This window comes from Polyodon spathula, chromosome 6, assembly GCF_017654505.1.
Source record: "Polyodon spathula isolate WHYD16114869_AA chromosome 6, ASM1765450v1, whole genome shotgun sequence".
NCBI lineage: Eukaryota > Metazoa > Chordata > Actinopteri > Acipenseriformes > Polyodontidae > Polyodon > Polyodon spathula.
The window spans coordinates 21,152,662-21,179,100 of record NC_054539.1 but is presented as its reverse complement, the minus strand read 5'-3'; the positions used below and the strand labels follow the sequence as shown (position 1 = coordinate 21,179,100).

Below are 26,439 nucleotides of genomic sequence, written 5' to 3'. Positions count from 1 at the left end.
TAGATTGCTCTTTTCATTTTTGCAAAAATTTAAATATATATATTATATATAATATATATAATATATATAATAGATATATATATATATATATATATAATATATATATATATGACATAAAGTTACAACTGTTGGGAGGATTTCTCAGCAAGATTTTTTTTTATTTATAATAAATAATGATAATAATAATAATATTAATAGTAACCACATCATACACGAGGCTACAGAGAAAATCATTTATAAGGTATACCTTTCAACACTTACAGGCTCTCTGGTACACCAAAGCAGGAAGGAAAGATGACGTGCATTTCTCAGCTCGGTATTGTCAAAGCCAAAAGCTCTGCATTTGTAGGGTGAACTTGAACAACTGCACAGTCTGACAAAATACAGGTACGATCTTCTTTCTTTCTAAGGATTTACATACTATATTAAGTAACACAGTGAGATTTGTTTTAATAACCCTCATTTCTACATTTGGTTTGTGGTAAATTATGTCGAGAGTTTGTTTGGTTGTTCTAGGTAGTACCTGTACTTTTTTTGTTAGTTAGAACAAACTAATATTTCAAAAGAACTGTACATTATAACTCAGCTAAAATGTTTTCCATGCCTTTAACATTCTCCTTTTCTGTACTGGATCTAATGTAAACCTCATCAGTCCTGTATAAATACAGTTAACTCATGCTCAAATAGCTTTATGGGTGATTTTGTGTTTGGTATATTATAGCAATTGTCCTCCCTTGATTAGCACCAAGACACTTGGTTGACGTTCTTCTTTTATTCGGTATCACAGCAGCTTTAATATATAGCATCCCCTGATGGTCTTGCAACAAAGTTTTCAAAGAAAGCCAAAGTTCGATGGTTGCCTTCTATTTCTACTGACAGTCATATTAGAATTGAATTCTGCTACTCCCTTGGTTGCTGCTCTGCTTGACTATTCAGTTGAATAAGCTGCCTGTGCACTATGCCCTGGAAAACCATTCACAAGGAACTCAACTGTATCTTACTGTAATATTTACTATGCCAGTTCATTAATGTTTTTACAGTATGCTTTGTTTTTTTTTGGCAATATCATTTACAAATGCTCATTTTATGTTGTCTTGAATGTCATTATTGTGACTGTGCTTTGAGCAGGTTGAGTCCAGTTCCCTTTAACTAAGGGTAGTTGTTTAGCTGAAGGAACACAAGCTTTGCCACCTGTTGAAACCTGCTTGCTACTGCCATTCTGTGTGCCGAATAGGCAAGCTCCTGCTACTGATTTTCATAGTTGGAGGTAGTATCACATGTATTCTCCATCATTCCATATTTTCTTAATTTCAGCTAAAACTATTGATACATTTTTCCAGCTTAAGTGGTGTTTTTCTTGATTTGTGGTTGATGATACATAAACCACATGTGAAGCAGAACAGGTTTCAAGGGTGGGTTTCCTGTGCATTCACAAGAATCTGTATAACTCCTGCCCCACATAGTAAGAACGTGTGAAGGTAATGCCCACTACAATATTTGTTTCTAGTGTTTTAGATGCTAGTACAATATGTCACCTGGTAGGCTAGTCCATGCACTCTCAGAGGCTCAGACACCTTTCTCAAGTGAGCATATTTTGTATGATCCTGATGATTTCATCACAAGTGCTGGTCTTTCTCTCCTACATGTGTTACTTCTTTATCTTTTGGCATAGATTAAATTACTGCTCTTTAGATTACATGACATATTCTTGAATACTGAATATTTTCACTCTGATTGTAAATTTACTTGTGCGCCTACAGTTATGCATACTTAAATTTCAACTGAGCCATTCCCTTTAGTTTTATATGTGGTCTGAGACACAAAACCTCCCCACATTATAAAGGCCTACTTTGATTCTATTTTTCAACCTTCCTGGAAATAGTTGAGGACTGGAGGTGTAATTTTAATAGCTGCTATACCTTAGCTTATGAATTTGATACATGAATGATCTCAGATGGAGTTCATAATCGACTTCAAAGCAACATGAATGTGGAAGTACAACACTCTTGGGTTTATAACATGCTCTTTATTTAGAAGGCACTCAAAAGCGTCATGTGAGTATTATTTTTATTATGAATTAGTCATTTAGCAGATGCTTTTATCCGAAGCGAATTACAGATACTAGGGGGTGATGCATTAACAACTACTGCAGAGTCACTTACTTACAACAGGACCTCGGTTTTACGTCTGTTTTCTCATAACATCTAATGTGCTATGGAAACCTTCTGAAGGGGTGCTAACTAATGTTGTAAAATCTATTTTAAACATCCATCTTATTCGTATTGTTAACTGTGAGGTCTCTCTGTTTTGTGCTGACAAGTTAAATCAGAATATGCACATGCTGCAGGCCATACAACATCATGATCCTAGAACTACATGATACTAGTTTTGTTTTGCATAAACCCCAGACAAGCTGTGTGTTGACAAGGACAAATACCAGATCAAGCAGAGCCCGTTTGGTCCACCAAGGCTCATCATTTTGTTGGACGTCATTGCCCCTACCATATGGAACTAATTTAACAGAAATAATCTCAGTCGTTGTTTAATGTATTTTAGATGCTAGTACTTTACTTGGTAGGCCATTTACAGCATTTGTAACTATCTGTAAAAAAAGCGCTTCCTGCCTCCCGTTTTAAATGTACTTTTACTCATGAAAAGCTCTTTTTACGCACGGAAAGCTCTTTTGCTGGCTCAGCTAATATGAGTTCTAATTGTGGTAGACGTGCTAGTGGGATGTGGTTCAATTCCCAGCTTGCAATAAAGTCATCAATACATAACTAGTTTGACCCTCTGTTTTGAATCTAGTACTAGTCTCATTTTAAATAGCAATGAAAAGGGAGTATTTATGATAACAAGAGGAAAAGACACATTTCTATAATGTTTCAGAGCCACCATTTAATCAGGTCCTGTCTCCATTAAGGCAAACAAGAGCTGGAGCCAGTGTGGGTTAAAAAGCCTTTGATTTTATTGCTACCCCTCAATTCTTGTGGAGTAATGGCTGACAAAGATAAGTGGAAGGACCTTACCAGACGGAATTGCAGAGAGGGTTAAAACCTTTTCTCTCTCAAAAACAATTTACACGTTTTACAGACAGTTTTCTAATGTCCCCATTTTGAGATGTTTAGAAATTATTTGTCGGAAGGGAAAAAACAAAACAAAAACAAGAAACTACCATTCATTATTTACAATCGTGTTTTTTTTTTTTTTCAAACTGAGATTGTAGCTTGCTCTTCCATCACGAGCAGAGTCTGTGGGCCATTTTTCTGCTTATTTGATTTGCAATTTTGAAGAGAATGTGGGCATTACAAAGCCATTAAGGGTGAGAGTGAGTGCTAATGGAATCTATGGTAAGGCTCTAGAGGAGGGGATCCCTGCTTAATGAGCCCTAGGAACACATCCTAACAATCAATACATGAACAATAAGGCTGCCTCTGCTTCCACTCAGACAACTTTTACAGTACATCTTTGTTATGAGGGCTGCAAACAGCCATCTGAATCCTGGATTTCTTTTTTTTCATTACTCTAGGAGAGGCTCCTTGAAGCAAGTACAGCACTGTGTGAAAGTACTGAACGACACCTGTGGTGTGAGCTGATTAAGTTTGCTTGTTTATTAACAGCTGTGTGTATCTGCTAACAAAAGGACCAACATTCAAGAATATGCAGGCTAACCATTCATCTCAAAAAACAATACGAAATTAAGAAGCAGCTGTTTATCCAGCCTGTTGCTGCTGACCTGAATAACGCCAGCGCTGGAGGTCAGTAAAAGCAACAGTTACACAGCTCAACATCTTTTGAAAATTGCTCGTTAGTAAAATGAAGCTAACTGTGTACAGAAGCTGTTTCTCTGGACAATGCATTTAATGTCCCAGACTTTTTTTGGATAGTTCAAATCCTATTTTGTTAAATATTATGTAGACATGGTTAACAATAACAAAAACAGTATAACCAATGGCTGAAAAAATGGACTTAAATTTCCTCAAAGAACTTGAAAGAGAGAAGGTTCTGGAAGTCCTGTACAGGGATAAGATACTGAGGGCAGCTGAAGAAGAACGGATAAGGTAATTATTCTTTTTTTTACTTAACATAGTGCAGGAAACCTGGATACACAACTTGGTGTATATTCATGAAATTACTCTTTACTTTTTTATCACTGATGTATTTGAATACTGTTGAAAATGTAAAACATCTTTGAAAAATACAAAGGTTTGACAAACCTCTTTAATATTTAGTTTATTCACTATTAGTTACTGTAGGTATGATGTGCAGTTTAGTTTGGAATATTTGCTCATTTTAATGAACCTTTTGAGGCGTTGCTTTTATGAAGGAAACCTAGTTTAGGACAAAGATTAGACACCTATGCAGCACACAGTCATTCACACATAATCATATTTTCCACCAACAGTGACCCTGCCTGAAAACAAGAAAGCTAGCAGCGGACACAAAATGAAACCACTTCCTTGCAACCCTGTTGCCTAATTTGAAAGGGAAATGTAGTGTGTGTTTAGATTGCCTTTTAAAACAAATTTCTCTGAGCAGGCATGTGTTTATTAGTTTCTATCTGTTTACATCCTGTTCAAAGAAAACCGCTATTTGTTAACTGTATGCAATAATGATATTTTACCACAAAGGGATTTTAAATATGGGGATTGAAATCACCTTATCAATTCTGTAAAGTTATTTTAGCAGTTTCTTACTTGTGAAAATACAGTGAGTCTAGCATGCCCAGAGTCTAGTTTATGCTGTGGGACAATACAGTAGATTTTCATTTCAGTAGGTCATGGTTTGAAATCCAGCTTGCTTTGCAAGATAAAAGAATAAATGGGAATTTAATTTCAGTATTTAGTTCACAAAGCTAGAATAGCTAGAATACTATGGCTTGAATTATTTGAGTCAAATATATTTCTCCTTCAGTATATAGTTTTTTCTTTTGTTTTTTTTTTTTTTTTTACTAGGGGTCCTTAAGGGCTATTCCACATCAGTAAAATGATGAACACATTAATACCTGAACAGATGTGTAGTTTGACTGTAACAAATATCTGGGATAGAATGGTCCACCACTGTTTTTGACCATTATTGCTGTTCTAGACTCCATGCAATATAGGATGTTATTTCTCCTCGCTGGGCATTCAGCATCATTTTCACAGTATACATTTTGCTTAGCAGAGGCCCAAGCAAGTGAATAGCAAAGGTACATACCTGACAGACCTGTCCCATCTACATCAAAGAAAAATAAAACAAAACAAGCTGCATGCTGTTTAGTCTTTAACCTTGAAAACTGTTTGCACTTCAATTAAACCACTGACCAGGTAAAGTGGTTGTAGCTAAAAAAATAATTCTATAATTGTAATCTGTTTTGAAAGGAGCAAATGTTGTTGCAAACATGTTTTAAAAAAATAAATAAATAAAATATTTTAAAACACATCTGGTAACACATTAGGTTAAGAAAGTTTTCAGTCTCCATGCCTTTAGGAAATCTGTTACATTTGCACCAGAAAGGCTGCCCCTCCCTCGCCTTTACAACTATTAATTAATCAATGACAATTAACATCTGCATTGAGTGTTTTAAAAGCTGATTGGAAGTGAATTTTCCTGTCATCCGGGGCAATGACAGTATTTTACTGCCATATCAAGGCCGTAAACTGACAATGAAAATATTAAAATTAAAACTAACAAATATTAAAATTAAAACTAACAAATGCATCTGATTTGTCACGTAAACATGACCTTGCCTAAACTTAGCTGCTGCTATGGAAACTGGTATAGGTGTTTCTTTGTCATGTTTAATCGGAGATAACACCTTGCCCAGGACTACAATCCCACTGTTCACTGCAGCGATGATGCATTTCTAAGGAAAGTGAGGAAACAAAAAAAGATTTCATATCAAAAGGATAAAAGAAAGGTAAGGCTAATAATCGCTTTCTAAAATATAAATGTGTTTTAGTTAGTTGATCACGGCAGGTTCTATATTAAATAACACTGTTAGATTGTAATTGATCATTACTCAATAATTGTGCAATCAAAGGACCACATTGTTTGGTGTTGAACACATTTTATTCCATTTAATTAATACCTAACAACTTCAAATTTCTTATAGGCAATTACTCTGAAAGTACTGGCACACCCCTAGTAACCACATGAATCATCTGATTGTATCTATTAAACCTGTAATGGACCAGCAGATGTCTGCCACTGTTCTAAAATGCCTCATGGTATGCTGTGATATGTTATGAGAATATGTTCTCACTTTTCTATTCTACAGAAAACTGAAGGTTGAGCTCAAAGCAATCTGCCGCAAGGGTACCAAGAGTTTCAGCCAGCAGTATACAGATAAGACCTGTGCCCGATGTCAGAAATCCCTTGGGAAGATATTGAACAGCGGAGCTGTGTGCAAAGGATGCAGCCACCGAATCTGTGCCAAGTGCCGTATCGTCATGTCTGACAGGGTGTGGAAATGCACTGTATGTTACGCTTATGGGTAAGCCATAACTGCATCGCCTTCTCAGAAACTCAAATGTGTGCAATAGGAATGGGTGCAGTCTACTGGAAAACTAGAGATTAAGTATTGGATATTGCCGTTTTATAAGACGTAGAATACTTGCAAATCATATATTTTACAGTTATCAGAAATCAAGTAAATGTATATATATTTTTAATTTGATGAACCTCTAATTTGAAGCCTAGCACATCAGTTCTATTCTATAGGGCCATATCTATTTTTCATGAGAACTAACCAGTAACACCAGTTGAGACAATTAGACTGGTGGGTGGTGTGAATGGAAGGTGAAAGTATTGTCCAATTATGTGTGTGTGTGTATGTGTACATACATACATATATGCACGCACATACATACATACATTTCTGACTATTGTTTAATACCAGTGCAAAAAAAAAGTGTTGTCAATGCAGACCTACTTCGTAGACCAAAAACCACAGCCATTTCTTTTTGCAAAGATATCCTGCATTGCGTATCTGCAAGGAGCAGCCGTCACACACTTTTCTTATTGAGCATGAGCTGTTTTTTCTAAAGATTGTACAAAATTGTACTTTCTGTAGCTGGGAAGCTTACTGTAGAGTGACAGGGCATGGTTGATTTTAAAGAAAACTGATTAGGGACTCAAAGAATGCAGTTTAAAGTAATTTGCATATATATATATATATCAGTAATATCTGAAATCTTATGGAAATAAACACATTGCAGAATGCAGAGGAAGATTAAACACAGCAGGGGTCTAGTGTATGTGACATCTGAAATCTAGCATTTGGGACTTAATATGCAGGTAGTAGACTGCTTTACTTCTGGGCTCATTAATTGGTGAGGAAATAAGGAACAATATTGTCATAGAAAGTTTCTCCCATTTGGTCGCACTTCTGTGTGTTTATGTATTGTTAAGCTTTCAATGCAAAAGTCAGACATTAGCAAAGCTGACAGTTTAATTTCCCTGTCTCATCGGGCTTCCATGCAACTCAGAATCCACACTTTCTACATTACACATTGAGATGTTAATGACAGTGATATGTGCTATATTTTCATTTTTGGTATATTGATTGCTAAAAAACTAATGCAATTCTAGATGCAGAATATGTAAAGCTAATTAAGAGCTGTCCACAGCTTGGTTGTAGCGATTTGTATAATGTGCTAAAACGAATTACAAATGCATTGGTTTCTGTTCTTTTATCTTAGCTTGCGGGATGTAATTTCCTGTATTGCACAACAGAAAATCTTCTAAGAAATCAAATACAAGATTAAACATATTAACTCAACTCCAGTACTTAACTCGTCCTAATGAACACTGTTTATGCTGTGCATAGTGACACATCGCAAGATTTCTAGACCTACCTACTAAAAATGAGGAAATTTACAACAGTATCATTTTTATTGTTTTTTTTTCATACCTTCATACAAACCTAATTTCCATGGAACTCATACAGGCCCTCGCTAAGGTCACTGGACAGATCTGCCGAACCCAAGGAATGATTCTTTCTGCCAAATGCATATCTTCAAATCCAGTGCATTCAATATCATTCTGCATTCCGTAGCTGCCTTACACATTCTACATAAGCAGAGGATTTTCAGTCACTACCAGCCTGCAAATTGCTTTATTTCCATGTCCAGTTTACTCCATCTGGTACTACATTTAGCATGAATTTATCCAGCACCTTCAGATGAATGAATTAGTATCTGGGATATCTGTAAACTCTCTTAAGAGGCATACTGTCTCTATTCTATCTTGAAAAGCAACCAAAACAAACTCACTAAAGCTACCACAGTACAAAGAAAACTAGTAAGATTTATTTGTAGAGTCTGGTATTGTGTTGTGCGTCAACTCGCCATCCATCCACTCACTATCTTTGTGTAGCTTGTAGGCTATATGCTACAATTAAACCAAAACTGTTTACATCTTTTTTTTTTATACAGGGATGTGAAAATAAAATCTGGAGACTGGTTCTTTGAAGAAAGAGCAAAAAAATTCCCAAGTTTGTCTTTTAATATATATATATTTTGGTTATTTTGATTTAATCAAGCTTGCATTTACATTGTGCTCCGTCTTTACATTTTCATATAGGCTATACTTCTTAATATGTGTAATCCAAAATCTTAAAGTGTACAAAAGATACAGTATGGATATTTTAAAAAAGAGCACTGTCAAAAATGACTAAGACTGGCTGATAGATACTGTGTGTGTCAAATGAGGCAACCCAATTCACACCTAATGCACATTTGCAAAGATATATTGTAAGTGACTCTGCATATAATGCACAGCTCACAGCCTAGGTTTGTAAACAGCTTTGTGATGGTGGTCCACCATGAAAGGCGCTATATAAAAAATAGATATTATTACATTATTATTGTATGTTTCTCAGAGCCAGCTATATAGATGCAGCAGACAAAGTAACTACAGTACATTGGGTAAGGAGTCAGGCATCCCAGAAAGTGCTGGCCCAATTGTTTCAGCAGCACCCCAAGAATACCACAGCATCATCTAATCCACAAGGGCATCATCTAATCCACAAGGCCGATTTCTAGAGTAATAAATTCAATTTCACATTTCCAAACAACCAGAAGCACCTTAGACAACCATAATGGTTATCAGTAAGCAAAAACAACCCAACACATTAAGTATCTATGTTCTTGTTGGACGCCTCAGATGAAGGCGCCACATACAGAAAATGGAAAAACCTCTGTGAGATGTATCCCAAATATACAACATATGCAATCCCTTGTAAGTCATTTTCAGTCACAATGGGCTAGATAGCAGGTCTGACAGATTTCTAGAGTTGCTCATCTTCAGCTAGTTCTTAATCCAAAGCTACACAAATGACTTGTGTTTCACTTTACACAATATTCTTATCTTGCACAATCAGTCCATGTTGAGTTCTAAATAATGACGGTTGGGGCCTTTGTTTTTAAACAGAATCTCTATGTTAAATATGTACAACACTTTGAGGTGTTGTTGTTCAAACAAACATCATTTTGATTAAAACAAGACCAGGATATCATAATGAAGATTTTTTGTTGTCTTGAAAGACACAATATAAAAGACAATAGAAGACTTCTACTTTAATCAGGGAATCAGAACTTTCCTCAAGGGACAGTGGCAGTGCCAAATAGTTTGTGTTTCCAAGACATGGGTGATCTTAATACTGCCAATTTGTTTGTCCCACTGGCGTTATCCTCAAGGGATCCGTAAATAAAATACAATCATGGTGAAAGAGTGCCTTCTGTAGATCAGCAGCGTTACACATTACACAGCATTCTCACAGGCTATTGAAAATACATCTAGAAATGATTGCTCGTTGCTTATTGTACACATCACCTTGGGGACGCTGTCATGTAAATGTGCATCTGGTGCTATGGGATGGCCTTATTTGACAGTATTACTTTCAAGTTCATGACAGGATATGTTTCAGTGCCTCATTTTAGAAATAGCTACGGTGAACCAGTATATTTCTGTTTGCTGCTTTTTCTAAAAAAAGAAACCATGCTGGATATAAATATATTCCTAACTGTAGTGCTGTTTCAGCCACTTGTGCTTCAGCTTATCTGAGACATTTTGTGTTTGCATGAAAGTGATACTTTATTCAAGGATTTACCAACAAAAACGCCAGTAAAATACACACATCTTAAAAACAGGAGGATAATATTTATTATAAATATGAACTGGGTAAGTGTATCATAAGATAATGTATCACACTAGGAGGCAAATTTTCAAAGAATTTCCAGTATTTAGTTATCTATGACTTTGTTCATTTCTTTGTTGTTTGGTTAATGATTTTATAAAACTTAACAGCTGTTTTTCTCAAAAAGGAGTTAAAGACTTCAGTTACAACTTTGCAAATAAACCACAGTTGTGACTTACTTAGGACAATACGTCATAAGTTAAAAATAATAGTAGTAGTGTTACATAGAGTAGTTCAAGACTCAAATCAATTGTTACAAAGCTGCAAAAGATTTGAGTTAAAGGTTTTAGTTAAGCATGTGTTCAAAATGACCTTATGACAAATATATCTGATTTTTGTTGTAAAAGCTAGGTTTTTAAACTAAAGGATGAACTTTTTATGCTTTACAAATTAACAGTATTTATTTGCTCTTACAGGTAAACAGGATTCTGTTGGAGAAACATTATTAAAATCCTATCAAAGACTGAGGTAAGCCCACTACTCTATTGTGTTATATAGAATGTATTATGGATGAATTTTATTAGAAATTGACAGCTGTTAGAGGAGAATTGATACTATCAGTTACATAAGTGCATAATTCACTTGTGTGTGGCTGAAAGTTGCTAAAGAGCAGTTGAAAACTGGAGGAATCCTGGAGGCAGATTGTTAACAAAGCCACAGAAAGTCAATATGTATCAAACTGGGTAATTTATTTAAATGATCTAAATGTGGCAGATATAAATATGACTGCCCTTTAAAAAATTCTGTTTTAAATCTAAAGGGTGATTTATTGACGCCTTTATTAACATCCCTAAATGCAAATTAAAAAGATAATAAAGGGTGCAAATTTTTATTAACAACCTAAAATACTGCATTAATTATAAATATAATATTGTATTTATATTATATAATATATTATATATATGTATATATATATATATATATATATATATATATATATATATATATACTATACATACATGTGTTTATCTGGTATGAGGTTTTTATATTTCCATCCAATGGTGGTAGAATAATGAAGACTGCACAGTGGGCAGCAAAAACACCAATATGTTTAACCTAAGGGTGATTTTTAAGTGAATACAGTATTTATGAAAGCTTGACATTGAGTCTATATAGAATGAACAAGTTGCTGATTTACACATCCACCTGCGATAAATGTGTTACAATGACATTTTTTTAACTTTTTTTTTAAATGTAGACCTTCATGATATTTTATTTATACATTAATATTCACATACAATAAATACATCTCAGAGTTGGGTTCCCTTTCTATTCACACGACAACCCCATCAGAAGGTGTCCATGCCACGTACGCTGTGTGCAAACCCAGCACTGATGGAAATTCACCAATATTATAACGCATTTTTCTTTTGACACTGGTGTCAGTGCAGAGAATATTTATAGAATTTACTGCCTTATGAATTAACACAACTGGCTATTTGAAAATACCCTGCTGTTGCATAAAATCCCCAAAAATCATTAATATTTTCATACATCAGTAATGCTTGGCATTGCGAGTCATTCAAACAAGTAAATGCAGTAAATATCCATTTGTATTGTACACAACAACTGGGCAAATAATAACCATCCGTTATTATTGTACTACACACACAAACACACCCATAAAATGTACTTTCAAAAAGTAATATGATACAATATGTGCACATGTATCATTCATAAATAAATAAATAGAACCTTATTGTTTTGTGAAATGGAATACTTTCTGGGAAAACCAAATTGCTCTACCAGAGGTTCTTATTAAAGTAAAGAGTACACACCACAAGATTAACAAGAGCTTCTATTCAAAACGACTAAAGATGCTTGTAATGAAGGTACATACCAGCCGCAGTGTGGTTTTTCGAAAGTAAAACCGTTTTAAATACAGTCTGCATCATTAATTAGTTTATATACACATGTAGATCATATTTAGCAAGGACCTACTGCAGATAAGCATTCATTCAACTAATAAAAAGGTCCACGCGTAAAAAAAGGAGACACTGGGTCTGCCTATCGATGTACAAATTAAGCAAAAGGTATTCTATTGCCAGACTCGGATGGCAATCTACAATCTACAAACTACTATGGGGCGCCAGGCTTGGTGACCAGACACATAAGCCACCCCTGGCATGGCTTTTTCGAAATAGTAACTAGAATTAATAATTTAAGCACTGTGTTACTACCTCATATGCCACGGTACAACAGTAAGCAATAGCGATCGAAAACAACGATTGAACGATTGTAAGTTTGCTAAAAATAGGTCCATAGATCCCCGGTGTATAGTAAGTAGCTCGACAGTACTTGCACACTCCAATTGCACCTTCTTTCCTTAGCTGTCTTCCACAAATAAATCCTTATGGTCACGAGCACTTTGTTCTGGTTTTTTTTTGTGTGTTTAGGTATTTTTTTTTTACATTTCGCCACAATTTGCAATTCTATCTTAAATTCTACGAGCATGTAAATACTACCTATAATACTGTAATATAGCTTTTAATTTCACGAGCAAGAACATCTCCTTTTAAATCACGCAAGCGTGTTACAATCCTCCAATAAAAATGTAGGAATTTGCTGCCACTCAGTAGTTGGGGTGGATTTAAGTACTCATAACGAATCAATGCGAGAAGGACGGATATTTGTTGTCACAGGAAAGAGGTCAAGTCAGTGGGAATTGAGCAACCATTGCCAGTGTTTTTTCCAGTTTTTATTGGATATACACAGATTTAATCTGTCGAGTGTTTTAGTGTTTTGTTTTTTTTTGTCGGTGAAAACCGAAAATCAGAAGCCCTATCATGTCCATTATATTTCATACCTAAATAAAATAAAATCTGGTAATAAAATAAATTTGCAGAATACAATACACACACACACACACACACACACACACACACACACATATACATATATATATATATATATATATATATATATATATATATATATATATATATATATATATTTTGTGTTTAATTAGTTGTTTTGTTTCATTTCCAGTAATATTGCCATTGTCCCTCCCACTCCACCTCCTTTTTTTGAGAATGTGTCCATAAACAATGTTGGGGTAAAGTAATCCAATTTCAATGCATTTCTTTGCTAGTTTATCAGATCTGAATACACAAATGGGTTATTTTGTGTCATTATTAATGCAAGTTAAAATTACAAATAAAATACAAGTACATGAATGTTCTATTTTAAAGACCTTAAGAGCAGAATAATTAAATATCACTGCCCTTTATAAACCACAATATTTGTATTATCCTTTTTATAAGAGTCTCCCTTGGCAATGAAACACCATCTGGAATAATAAACATTTCAAGGGTGGTGGGATTTAGATGTCACTGTTTAGATAATTAAAATAGACCTGGTCCCAGAAATCCTTATTATTTAACATGTTCATATATTTCACACAGTGAATACAGTACAAACATAACACCAGAAATATTTATTCTGGTTATAATGGAATGTACCGTTTATTACTGAAATTGAATGTTAGTAACAAATACATTGGAAATCATTTTCATTGCTTTATGATTTTAGGAGCTGAAACATTCAAAAGGATTCACTAAGTCAGTAGAAAACCTGTTCTTTTCACTCACAACCCACATGAAAAGTAAGTTTTTTTATTTCAACTTTTTATGAGATTTATGCATACAATATACTTATATACTGTGTGTAGTTTATGAATGGGTGACATGCAATATACATTCTGAAACTGCAAGTATTTTGTTAGCTGTATAAATCATTATCTAAATGTACCAAAAATAAATAAAAATAATAATGAATACATTATACATAGCCCCATTAAAAAAGAATATTTAACTAATGAGAAATTATGTTGAAAACCTAGGCCACAATTGCACAGCATTTATTTTTTTATTATTTATTTTTTTGGTTGTTTGAATCCTTGATAAGTACTGCTGTTATTATCAATGCAAAGACTCAGTCGCTGTATTAAAAATACACTTTAATGATTTTCATTGTATTCCAGAAATCTCCAAGTCCCATAACGACGTGACGGTAAACCAAACTTTCCTGACCACAGATTACGGACAGGGCACCAAAAAGGAGAGAAGGAGTCAGTCAGACACGGCCATAAACAAACAAGCCATGGTATGAGATGAGTAGTAAAAACATGACATAAGGGGCTAGGTAGCTTTTACGAGGTGGTAACCATCTGACCCAAATTCTCCACTCAGCCACACAGTACATTTGGAGGAAGCAGACGCGCGCTTGTCTCCTCTGTGGTTGTGTTTAGCATGTCTATTAGCCAATCATATTCTTTCATTTCTTCAGCCAGCTTTGCATGGAATGTTGGGTAAAGCCATCTAAAAAATAACCAAGGGTGGTATGCCTCCTGCCGTTTTCCCTGTTTAAGCCAATTGCTGAAAGTGTACCCTCCCATATTGATGACCTTGGATGCTAATAGAAGCGCAGAATGACAATAGATTGATTAATTTAAATCAATTCATTTTTTGAAATTAAAATTAAGCATATGTTTCTGTTTATTTCTTTGAATTGTAATGTACCTTGCTCCGGAATTGATGTTTGTCTAAATTGTTTCCTTTTTGTGAAATTCATACATTCATGTGTACAGAACGCTGTGTAAACATTTTGTTGGTCATTTATTTAAGTTTAGCAAATTAAGTCAATAGGATGTGCTTGATTTTTGTCTGCCTTTCTCCTGCCTTAAAATTTAAAACAAAGAGTTTTATACCATTAAAATAAATGTACTCCTCACTTCCCAAAAAGGAATCGCTAATTTTTCATTCCTAGTCAGTTTTTCTACATATTCCTTCAAAGTGATCAATCCAGGCAACAAAGAGATTAAAAAGAAGAATGTATATGTGTGTGTGTGTGTATATACACACATATATACACAATATATAAAAATAATTAAAAAAAAAAAAATGTATGTGTCTTTTTTATTGCAATGCATTCAGGGTAATAATTACTGGAATTAACTCATAGTTTGTTAAAAGAAAAAAAGTTTTTTGCTGCGAAATTAATTGCATTTTATAGAATTGTTTGCTACAATCTAAATTGTGTATGTATGCATGTCTGTATAGTGTGTAAGAGCCATCTATTCATTTCTCCCTTTACAGCTAACAAAGGCACCCAGTCTTCCCATCCTGTTCAAAAAAGCTACAGCTAATGAAGATGAAGACAGAATAGATTTTGGCCGTGTTGAGAAAGCCAGCTCTACAGATACACTGTACACCGGAGCAGCGAAAAGGGTTAGTGGAGGCAGTTTCCACTCATGTTAAAAAGTGTTCTAGAGTCATCAGGCCAGTTTGGTAAAACACCTTCCTAATTAAATTGAAGGATGCCTTTAATCAAGGATAGGGAACCCATTCCCAAAACTTTATGGTAACCATAGTATCCTTTGGATTAGATGTAAAACAGAGGTTATATTAAGTGACTACATAGTTCACCCTCTTGTCTCTAAGTTGCTTAGGATAAAAGCGTCTGCTAAATGACTAATAATAATAATAATAATAATAATAATAATAATAATAATAATAACAACAATAATGATATCATCTACACCAGCCTCTTTGACTTGTGGCAAAGTACTAGAATCTAGTGATCCATCATTTTGGGTCTCCACCTGTGGACTTTCAGTACAGTGCTGTGTATAGTTTTTCCACAACATCAAAGCTACAGGTAGGTGCCTAGCTAAAGGTGGAATGAAAAGTGTAGGTACATGACCCAACAACATTGATAACTGTTGTCATGTGTGGATATACATTGCCAGGAAATTCTAACAAGAAAATCACTAACCTCATGTGCTTGGTTCTACTGTAACTATTCAGTCAGGTAGCTGGTATTCATTTAAAGAGACCTGACTCAATTTATTTTTCTTTTTGTTAAAATTAAAGTTTAAAGTTAACCTTCCAAGTCGATCACATATATTTTAAACATTTTAATTTATTGATTGTCCAGTGCTACTGTTTACCATGACTATAATGATCAGGATAAAACATGTTCATTTAGTTAGTACACCCCCTGGCCTCTATTTTAATGGTTTAAACAGCAGCTGAGACCCAATGAACTACCAGCTTTGACCAGGATAGACCATTTTCCAATAGGGATCTACTGCTGTTAGGTTCATTGCAATGAACTAAACACCCATAAATCTGTTCTTATCAATTGACAGATGTAAGTAGGATGTCACTTACTTAAATAGGTTAGTGTCAGTGCCAATGAGAAACTTGTTTGTCTTTATCAGAGCCAATTAGTAACAAACAGATAATAGTCAATGAACAATAGAATATTCTTTTTGGTATTGTGTTAAATGGGGGTGGGAGGGAAACTCAACTCAAGTAGCCATCATATCATTACCATTGCCTGTGGAATGCACCTTGTTTTGCTTCTCCTTTGGTTCTGGGGTTTTGAAGTGGGACTAAACCTGCTCAGTACATCTAGTCTTGCTCCAATACATTTTCAGGAAGAATGACTGGCTCACTAAATCAAGAAAGTAGAGGTACACATCAAGATGGATCTGTGTCATTTTTATAAGGCAGGTCATCTTTAAAGCATATTACATTAACAGGGGCCACAAAATGACTGTTGCTGGATGATTCATTTGAATACCAGCTTCTCTTTATTACCACCATTTCTGAGAAATGACTAATACATAAGGGACCTCTCATATTACTTCAGAGACTGTTTTGACTGTTTTTTCCATTACAGTGCCTGTGTTATATGACAATAGCCTCTATGTTAAAAAGCTCTACATTCTGTTAAGAACTGTGCACAGCTGTGGCCAAAAGTTAGGATTGGGACATAATGAAAATAAAAATAAACTATACAACATAATTTAGATATTTTATGTTGATGTAACATTATTCAGCAGCATTCGACTTTATGAAGCAAAATTAGTTCATTCTATAGGGTGATGCAAAACTTTTGGTCAGTGCTGTACATTTAGATGCTACACTTTCTCATTTGGTTACCTAGCCACTTTGGTCTTCTTGGGTCAATATTGCATGATTGTTTGATGTATTCAGGATTGTATCTGATTTTTGCTGCATTCCATACAGCACAGTACTTGCAGTATCAGCAGTACATGTACTGAAGCTGGCAATTTTGAGAATGCCAGAGTCAGTGGAGAAATTGAATTCTGCATCGCGTACAACTACAAGACCTCCTGCTTAGAAGTCCGTATCAAAGCTTGTAAAAACCTGGCCTACGGGGATGAAAAGAAGATGAAGTGCAACCCGTAAGTTTGTTGTGTGTATTGAAAACAATCCATTGCGCTTAAACTGTAAAATCCACAGTCATTTTGTATATTGTATATTGCATAAAGGCCTGGGCAATTATAGTACATTCTGTTTTATTATTTTTGGATGTTATCTGCTCCTATTTGTCATACCATGGTGTTCCACAAAACCCAAATGCACCAAATGATGACGTATGTGTTTTATTCTACAGATACGTCAAAACCTACCTGCTCCCTGACAAGTCCCCTCAGAGTAAACTGAAAACAGCAGTTAAAAAGAATACAACAGACCCCACTTTCAGTGAAACATTAAAGGTAAGAAAGCATGCAGATTTAAAACCATGGAAACAACCGAGGTTTGGATATGGGCTGCCAGAGCAGGTTTTAGTCAGGAATTAAAAACTTGTGTACACCAATCAGGAAGCTCTTAAAAGATACATAAGGACCTTTTTATTATTGTGTTACACGTTCCTATATGTTGCTATGTAAGGTGTGTATATTTCATTTTTTAAATTTTTTTTTCCATCATCCTCCTGCTCACATATGTAACTGAGAAGGATTCACCAGTGAGCAAGAGGATGATGGGAAATGTAGTTCTGAGTGGTCCCTGCAGATACATGGGAAGCCATCTTGAGGCAGGGAATGCAATTTAAAAGTTTAAAAAAGTGGTCAAAATGTTTTTTAAAAAATTAAATAAAACTATACACACACATTACGTAAACAGTTGTAGCAACACATTGGAACATGTAACACAATAAAATAAAAAGCCGTATGTACCCTTTTAACATCAGCTGGCTATTGGAACATTCCGGTATACTGTATTTTGTTGCTTAAAAGGGGAATAACCAATTCTTTCCTTGCATTAGCCTAATAACTTTCTTTCAAGTGTGTAACAGAATTTTCCTGTGGCAGGACAGTTGGGTACCCAAGTCAAAGTAATAAATGAAGGCAGGCAGCAAAACAAACATGAATGAATTTTAAACCCTTTAAGTTAAAATGATATACAAAACAAAGCATTCACTTGGTAAATAAAACCTTCTGTTTTTGTAGACAGTTACACAAAAATGATTGCTTGTTTGAAAATAAACAGAAATTAGGATATCATATAATATTGCAAAAGTCTTGTTTAAAATCAATGCATTGCCCCCCTCCCCCAACAGTACAACATAGACCGGTCTCAGCTGGAAACACGGTCCATTCAGGTGTCTGTGTGGCACACTGGAATTCTCAAACGCAAGGTATTCCTGGGGGAGGTCATCATTCCTCTGGATTCATGGAAGTTTGAGGAGGACTCCACACAGTCATATAACTGGTACCAACTGAACTCCAAGGTAAGCAGACTGCTTTCTTTCACATTATGCTGTAAATCATAAATTGCGTATATTGACATTGGGGTTACTGTCCAGTGGTATTTGCACCTCAACTGTCTGATTCAGAGTAGCACTTTTTAAAGGGAAGTAGTTTGTTAGAATCAGACATTGCTGTATGGATTTGATAATGCTGGTATTATCAAGTGCTATCAAATGCTGAAGCGTTAGTGAGAGCTTCCAGCTATTGTGTTGCTTAATGTTTGACACACATGCCCATTGTACAAAACAGTATATAGAGTCTGCAGTCCTGGGGTCTCTAAGCAGTTGTCTTGCTTGCTTGTGAGTGATGCTTATTTTATAAATAATTTGATACTCAGCCAAGATGTGTTATGTGTATTATTGATAACCTTGGGCATGCTGGCTGTGTGTAACTAAACATCTTTATGAGGGAAACAATGTACAGTAATTGAGACAATTCAAACTGGAGGGGCTCAATTCAATATAGTATGAGAACGTGTAACTAAGTCAGGTATTCTCATTGTTGCAAATATCTAAAGATTTAAGAAGAATGAAGTTAGGATTGTAGACATTTCTTAATAAAACCCTATCCTCAGCCCAGACATAACGGACCATTTCCTGTACTAAAATGTTCACTTAGTGCAGGGGTCTCCAACCCTGGTCCTGGTCCTCTCAGCAGGTTTTATAGGTGTCTTTACAGCATCAGTGGCTAAAGATCTGGAAAACCTGTTAATCTTGACTAATTAAGCCAATAATTGCCTCAATTAAGTAACAGAGATTGGTTGAAACAAAAACCAGCAGCCGCCATAGCTCTCCAGGACCAGGGTTGGAGACCCTTGACTTACTGCATTGTCATACTTAAAACAGCTGTTTTTGTGTTGTATTCAGCCTGACAGGCTTGATGATTGTGTACCAGTACAGTACAATGGGGAGCTCCATGTAAAGGTGAAATTTGTTTTACCATTGCAAAGCTCCAAAATCCAGTCTCAACAGCTCTCAGTGGAAGGTAAGATATTTAAAAAAAAGATTAACAACTAATCCATAAAGTGTATCAAAGCACCAAAATCCAATAGTATTAAGGAGATAGAAAGACATATTTTATTTAACAGTTTGTGCATTTGGGTGTTCAAGGGCAATACATTTGTACGACCAAACTAAATTAATTCATGCTGAACTTAGCTCAGCAGTGGTGCATTCTCCTAATACATTGGGTGGGTTGAATCTGATATAATAAAGCACACCCAACCCTATGAATGATGAGGTCCAATTTGAAAACTGGATTTTTTTACTTTACTGGATGTACAGTATCTGGTTAAGTATCTTCAGGTACTGTAGAGATATTGAACCACATGGTTTATAGCTGTACAATCTGTAGGAAGCAGGGACTCAGTCATGCAAGATAACTAATATTTTCTGGCTACTGAGATTATGGTACAAAAAACAACTTCAGTTAGTTCAGTTCCACTGGAATCAAATTATTAATAGTGTTAAAACCATCCTGTTTTGTAAACCAATATCTTCCTAATCATTTCTTGAATCAGCATCTTACCAGAAACAACATATTTTTTTGCAGCTCTGCAGAACAAGATGACTGTTATCGGTCAACTCAACGTTATGATCATTGGAGCCAAAAACCTGCCATCTTTAAGGCCTGATGGTACTTTAAACTCATTTGTCAAAGGGTAAGTAAAGGAAATACTTCAGTCGTTTGTTTGTGTTAGTGTATGCATACTGTGGACCTACAGTGTATTCTAAAAGCTTTTAATTCCAAAATGCTTTTAGCACATTTATTTCTAAAAGGAAAAAAAAACACATTAATGGCAGTTCTAAAACAAAAAAGTAACAGCTTAGAAAAACGTACAAGCCTGAAAATGAGGAGGAGTATTTTTTCTTGTTTGATAACTTATTGGGTGTGTTTTTCTTGTCAGAAATTCATTTTAATGAGGATTTAGAGTTAAAAAGCTTTGAGAATGTCAATTAGCGTCCCTTAAAAAGCTAAAGCAGTGTGGGCAAGGCAGTGAAAAATCACAAAATAAATACATGAAGCTTCAAATGCAGCTGTGACTGGGTGAGCAGTCCCCTGTCATTCATTATGGTAGCATTTTTTGTGTTAGGGTGATGGTTACCCAGCATGTAAACAGATTGGCATGGCTGAGGGAAAGCCTTTGGCAGCTACCAACTCCTCTGTAAAATAAAAAGCCTGTAATTGTACCGTTGACAATATTATTGAGTGTATTACATTTCTCCACATTCTGAATGCGTTATGCACAGCAAGTATTTAACTGGTGTGCACACTGGCAACCGTATCCTAGCAACCTGAGCAGCTACTACGTAGTGTTCTTGAGCAAACTCTTGTAAGAATAATAGGTGCATCTTATGACTTTTATTGGGGTGCACAAAGACGCTATAATGTAAACAAGTTTCAGGGGTAGATCAGAGTTGCCTAACGCAGTTCATAATACCAAAAACTGACAGTAATATCAAGTGATGTAGGAAGATAGGAAACAGCACAGCAAGGTCCAATGCTTCTTACAGATATTGGCATAGCTTATATGGACGTGATACCGGCTCTTTACAGTGACATTTTATGAACAGTGCCCATACCTCTCATTTCTACAAAAACATTCACAATGAGGTATTGCTGAGTTGCCAATTGATCCACCTCTGCATCATTTCCCTGTCACTATACATATCTATGGAATCATGTTACACATTTTTTTCTGAATGTATTTCTAATGGATTTGGAATGACATTACCAAGACACCTCAAGGGTTGAATTTGGTAGAATTTAAGATCTCAAGCAGTTAAAATTAATGACTGACAGTGGGTTTACAAGTGTTTTTTTAGTTGTATGTTTAAATTTTGTGAACGAGAGGTCACTTAGCTGAATTTATAATTTAGAAATTTCTCAAACAGATATTTATAGGAACATTTGCTATTTTGTAGCAAAAGTTTTGCTTTTGTGGATGAGGAAAAAAAGTTACAAGAAATATCTCTACAATTATTTATAGCAGCAATTTTTTTGCAAATCTCCAAAAATGGTAATTCAAAATTATTCATACCCAGACAGGAAAATTTTAATTAATAGCTAGTTAAGGCACTTTTAGCAATAACAACCTCTTTTAAACAATTAGGATATTTGTCAGTGAGCTTTTGGCATGATTCTTTAGTGATTTTTGACCATTCTTCAAAGCAAAATTGTTCCAGTTCATTTAGATTCTGGAGGACTTCTCTTGTGTACAGCTTTCTTCAACTCATACCAAAGATTCTCAATCGGATTTAGATCAGGACTTTGACTAGGCCATTCCAGAACCTTGATTGTATTATTCTTAAGTAGATTTTGATTTGTGCTTTGGATTGTTGTCATGTTGGAACGTCCAGTTGCACTTTAAACCAAGTTTTGTAATGGAGGGTTTCAGATGATTGGCCAATATCTTTTGGTATGCTGTGGAATCCATTTTACCATGTATTGGAACTAAATTTCCTGTGCCATTAGAGGAAAAACAGCTCCATAGAAGGATATTACCACCTCCATGCTTGACAGTAGATATGTTGTTCTTTTCTTTGTACGCATTACCAGACTTTCTCCAAATGTAACGACTACCAGCGTGACCAAATAGCTCGATTTTTGTTTCATCGCGCCACAAAACCTTTGACTAGAACTCATACCTATCATTCAAATGCCATTTTGCAAAGTTTAAGCAATTGTCCTTGTGACATTTTCCTAAGAGTGGCTTTTTCCTTGGCCTGCAACCATTGAGACCTTCACCCTGCAATACTCAACCTATGGTTGAAATTGAAACTCCAGTCCCACATTCAGTCAGTTCACTTTGAATATCTTTGGCAGTCAATCTCAGATTGTTATTACCCTCCCTTACAATTCCTCTACTTATTCTTGGTGAAAGAACTTCTTTACTAGAAACAATAGTTGAAATTGGGATACTCAAATGCTTGGAAAACTTTTGTATAATTCTTCAGCTTTATAACAATAAATAATTTTCTGCCTAAGCTCTGCAGATAAGCCCCCCCCCCCCCACACACACTTATAGTGCCTTATTAATAATGATAGCAATCATCCTATGCCTAATCCTTTTATTCTCTCTAAGAATGTTCACCTACAATTCAGCATTTTCTATACTTTTTCTAGAATTAGGTTCTGCATTATCATATTGAAATTTCTAGCTCCTTGTAGACAATACTGAATACTTTTGAATTAGCATTTTTGGAGATTTGCAAAAAAAAAAAAAAAAAAAAAAAACGAAATAATTGTACACATTTCTTGTAATCTTTTTTTCTCATCCACAAAAGCAAAACTTTTGCTACAAAAGATGTTTCCTAGAATTCTTTTTTTGAGAAATTTCTAGAAATTATACATTTCCATTGGCGGTATGTAAACTTTGGATTAGAACTATTAAGAAGGATGGGTTTCGGCAGAGTACCCTTTTTCCAAGCTACGTGCATACAGTAAAAAGTTAACGTTTCTGTTTCACACCCACACGCACATTATATATCACAATTAACATTAAACAATCAGGAATTTTAATACAGTACAATATGTAACTGACAAGTCTGTGTACGACCATCATCTTCTATCTTAAATCAAACTGTACTCACCTACTCACGGCTATTTTACCCGTGAAACACTGTTTGGGCGACAGATGACACTCCTGATAGAGCTCTGAACACATACAGGCATTGCCATTCAAAGCAAAGCTCAGGAATCATGTGATATAGGGCCAGCAGGGAAACAACAAATGTCCTTACTGGGCATGCTCATTTGCAGTGGTAGCAGTAGGCAATGCAATTACCGTTGTGATCTCCATAATGACGTTACTATTGGCTAGCGACAAAAAAGCGAATTATTGAATACAAACTGGTAGGGCAGTGCCCCAACGTCCCATATATATGAGCCCTGTGTAAAAAAGTGTCTTGCACCTGCTGTTTGGGATGTATGCGAATAAAAGCCAATACTTTTAATACTGTATTAAAACAAGGACCAATATGAAAACATATTCAAAATGTCTCCAATGCCGACGTCCCTTGTTTTTAGATGCCTAATCCTTCCAGACAACAGGCAGTTGAAACAGAAGACTCCAGTGCTTAAGAAGAAATCTTGCCAACTGTGGAACCACCAGCTTGTATTCAGCGGTGTGTTTCTGTGTGAGCTGCTGGACTCCTGTCTTGATATCACGGTCTGGGACCATGCTGCCTTTGGCTTCACCGACCGTTTCCTGGGGGGAGTCCGACTAGAGAGGGGTAAGTGTGACTACCCTGGTGGCAATAGAGTGACCATCTTGTGACCTGGTTTTTGTTTAGGTATATGTTATATTAGCATAAAGCTATGTACACATTCCATTATGCCATCATCCAATTCAGTACGGTCAATGGGTTTTCCACCTAATTTCCTGTTACATTTTTAAACTGTAAGTAATGCGTTTTGGGCTGACAAAGTTAAATTTTCGTATCAAAGATAATAAATCAAACTGCTATAACCCCCTGATTATAACAGCATCTATAAAATGTCATTTTATACAAACCAAAAAATACTAAACAATGTTACACAAATATCAGTATGAGCCGTCTATGAAGTGATAGACACAGAACATTCTTGAAAGGTGATAATACAAAAGTATTGTTGTCTACACATCAAACAGGGATACTGTCTACAGACTCCTGGGACATGGACGCAGCTTCTGGACAACCTTGGCAAAACATTTTGAGGAGACCAAACACTTGGAATGACATCACACTTGTACTTCATCCAAATATGGAGTTTATGATGAAAACCTAACATTGCCAGTTACAAATTGATCTTTTTGGATCCTTTCACTTAAGTGTAATAGTAAGAGAAAGCTTGTAGAATAGTAATATTGTTTGTCCTTAAAACGTAGGAGCCAGATAAGATTATACTGTTGACCAAGATATGCTGTAATGTTGTGTATCCAAAGCCCCTGTATGGAGCTACCACAGCGCTGAAATAGAACATGCTATTGAACAGCATACAAAAACATACATGTGATGAATGTATTTACACTGCAAGGTCAGTTGGGAAGTTCAAATAAATGCACACATCTGCATTTTAAAAAAAAGTTAAGATTTCAGCACGTTGGACTTTTTAAAATGTGCTCTTCAGAAAGGGTACTTGGAAACAGAAGTTACTGTAAGAGGGTTTGCATTCATCTTTATTAATCACAATCTAACTAATCTGAACAAGAACACAATTGGATTGTACAGTAGAGCTAGAATTGGATACCCCACATGCCAAAGTGATGAGGGTGGATTCATTTTGACATCCAATACTTATTCATTCTACTGAGTCTTTGTATATTATGTAAGAGTAAGGGGAGACCAGTAGTATACCTTATTAATGAGACTGCATAATCTTTAAGTTTAATATTTTCAATTGCACCACACAGCAGCGCAGAAATATGTTATATATTGGATCACTGGTAAATCCATTGTTTTTTTTTTTTTTTTTTTTTTTTTTTTAAACATTAATATTTTTTTTTTTTTTTTTTTTTTTTTTTTTTTTTTTTTTTTTTTTTTTTTAAACATTAATATTGTACCACCTCCATAATAAACTGCTTTCACAAGATTCAACTAAAATGTGTCCTAGTTTGGTACAAGCAATTCCCCTGGAATTAACTCACTGTCCCATTAGGTGCACATGCAAGGCTAAATAAAATGTTAGTCAATGTCTAATCAGGTAGTGGTAGAAGATTCACATAATAAATACATTACACAATAGAGCAGTGGGTACCCTAAAAAAGCATGACCTATAAATGCTTTTATACAATGATAGGTGTGTCAATAAAGCCTGGATTTTGCCCCGGTATATGGATTGAAAAATAGTCTTATTTCCATTTATTGTATTTTCTGTTTGTTTATAAAACTGTTTGAAAGGGTTAGAACTGTTACACAGTACTAGCAAATTGTCAACTGCACAGTCATCCTTTTTATGAAATTCCACTACATACCATGAACATAACAAAAGTTTCTCTTTTGTATTACTGTCAATACTAAAGTCACAAACTATCTCAAGTACAGTAAAGCTGTAAAAAACCAAACAATACCATGTAAGTACTGTATGTGAACTTAAACACTAACCTACAACCTGATCAACGCAGCACGGTTAATTTCCTTTCCACATCTCAAAGAAATAGAGAATAAATATGTCCAGATGTTCAGTTCTATTTATATAAAGCCATTGGCTATTGTTTTAAAAGAAAAAAAAAAAAAAAAAAGAAAAAAAAAATCGAAAATAAAACTAGAACATGTTTTTTTGCAGATCTTTATTGCCAATAATGTTTTAGGTAACACCTTAGTAGAAAGTGTATTCAGTTTAAATACAAACCAGCAACTATGTAGTGGAAGAGCATTGCTGCCCGTTTGCTTACACTAAAAAAAACAACTACACATGTTGAATAACAATAAAGACGACAACTGTGGTTATCTGAAATGTGTTTTTTTCTTTACTGTTTTAACACAAAACCCAGAAACCTGAACACTACCAAAAGAGGAACGCCCATCAGTAATTTCAACCCATTATTAACCTTAACCTTATTAAAAAGAAAATAAGATAGTCAGTGATATATATCTCCTTTGCATTGCTCATCATTGGGTAGTAATTAGAAAAGGTGCAAAGACTTGTGAAAAAGTTCATATATATATATATATATATTATATATTAATATATATATATATATATATATATA

At 35.1% G+C, this 26,439-nt stretch overlaps 1 protein-coding gene across 1 annotated transcript; it reads left to right on the top strand.

Moving 5' to 3' along the window:
• Positions 1-301: 301 nt before the first annotated feature.
• On the top strand, positions 302-25,216 carry LOC121317005 (synaptotagmin-like protein 3). Its single transcript, XM_041252501.1, has 16 exons — positions 302-387; positions 3,527-4,058; positions 6,260-6,475; positions 8,418-8,476; positions 10,597-10,648; positions 13,169-13,235; positions 13,712-13,784; positions 14,163-14,284; positions 15,277-15,408; positions 17,218-17,396; positions 17,609-17,711; positions 18,557-18,727; positions 19,613-19,730; positions 20,298-20,406; positions 23,775-23,980; positions 24,379-25,216. The coding sequence occupies exons 2-16, from the start codon at positions 3,949-3,951 to the stop codon at positions 24,513-24,515; spliced, it is 1,854 nt and encodes a 617-aa protein (XP_041108435.1). The 5' UTR covers positions 302-387; positions 3,527-3,948; the 3' UTR covers positions 24,516-25,216.
• The last annotated feature ends 1,223 nt before the right edge of the window (positions 25,217-26,439 follow it).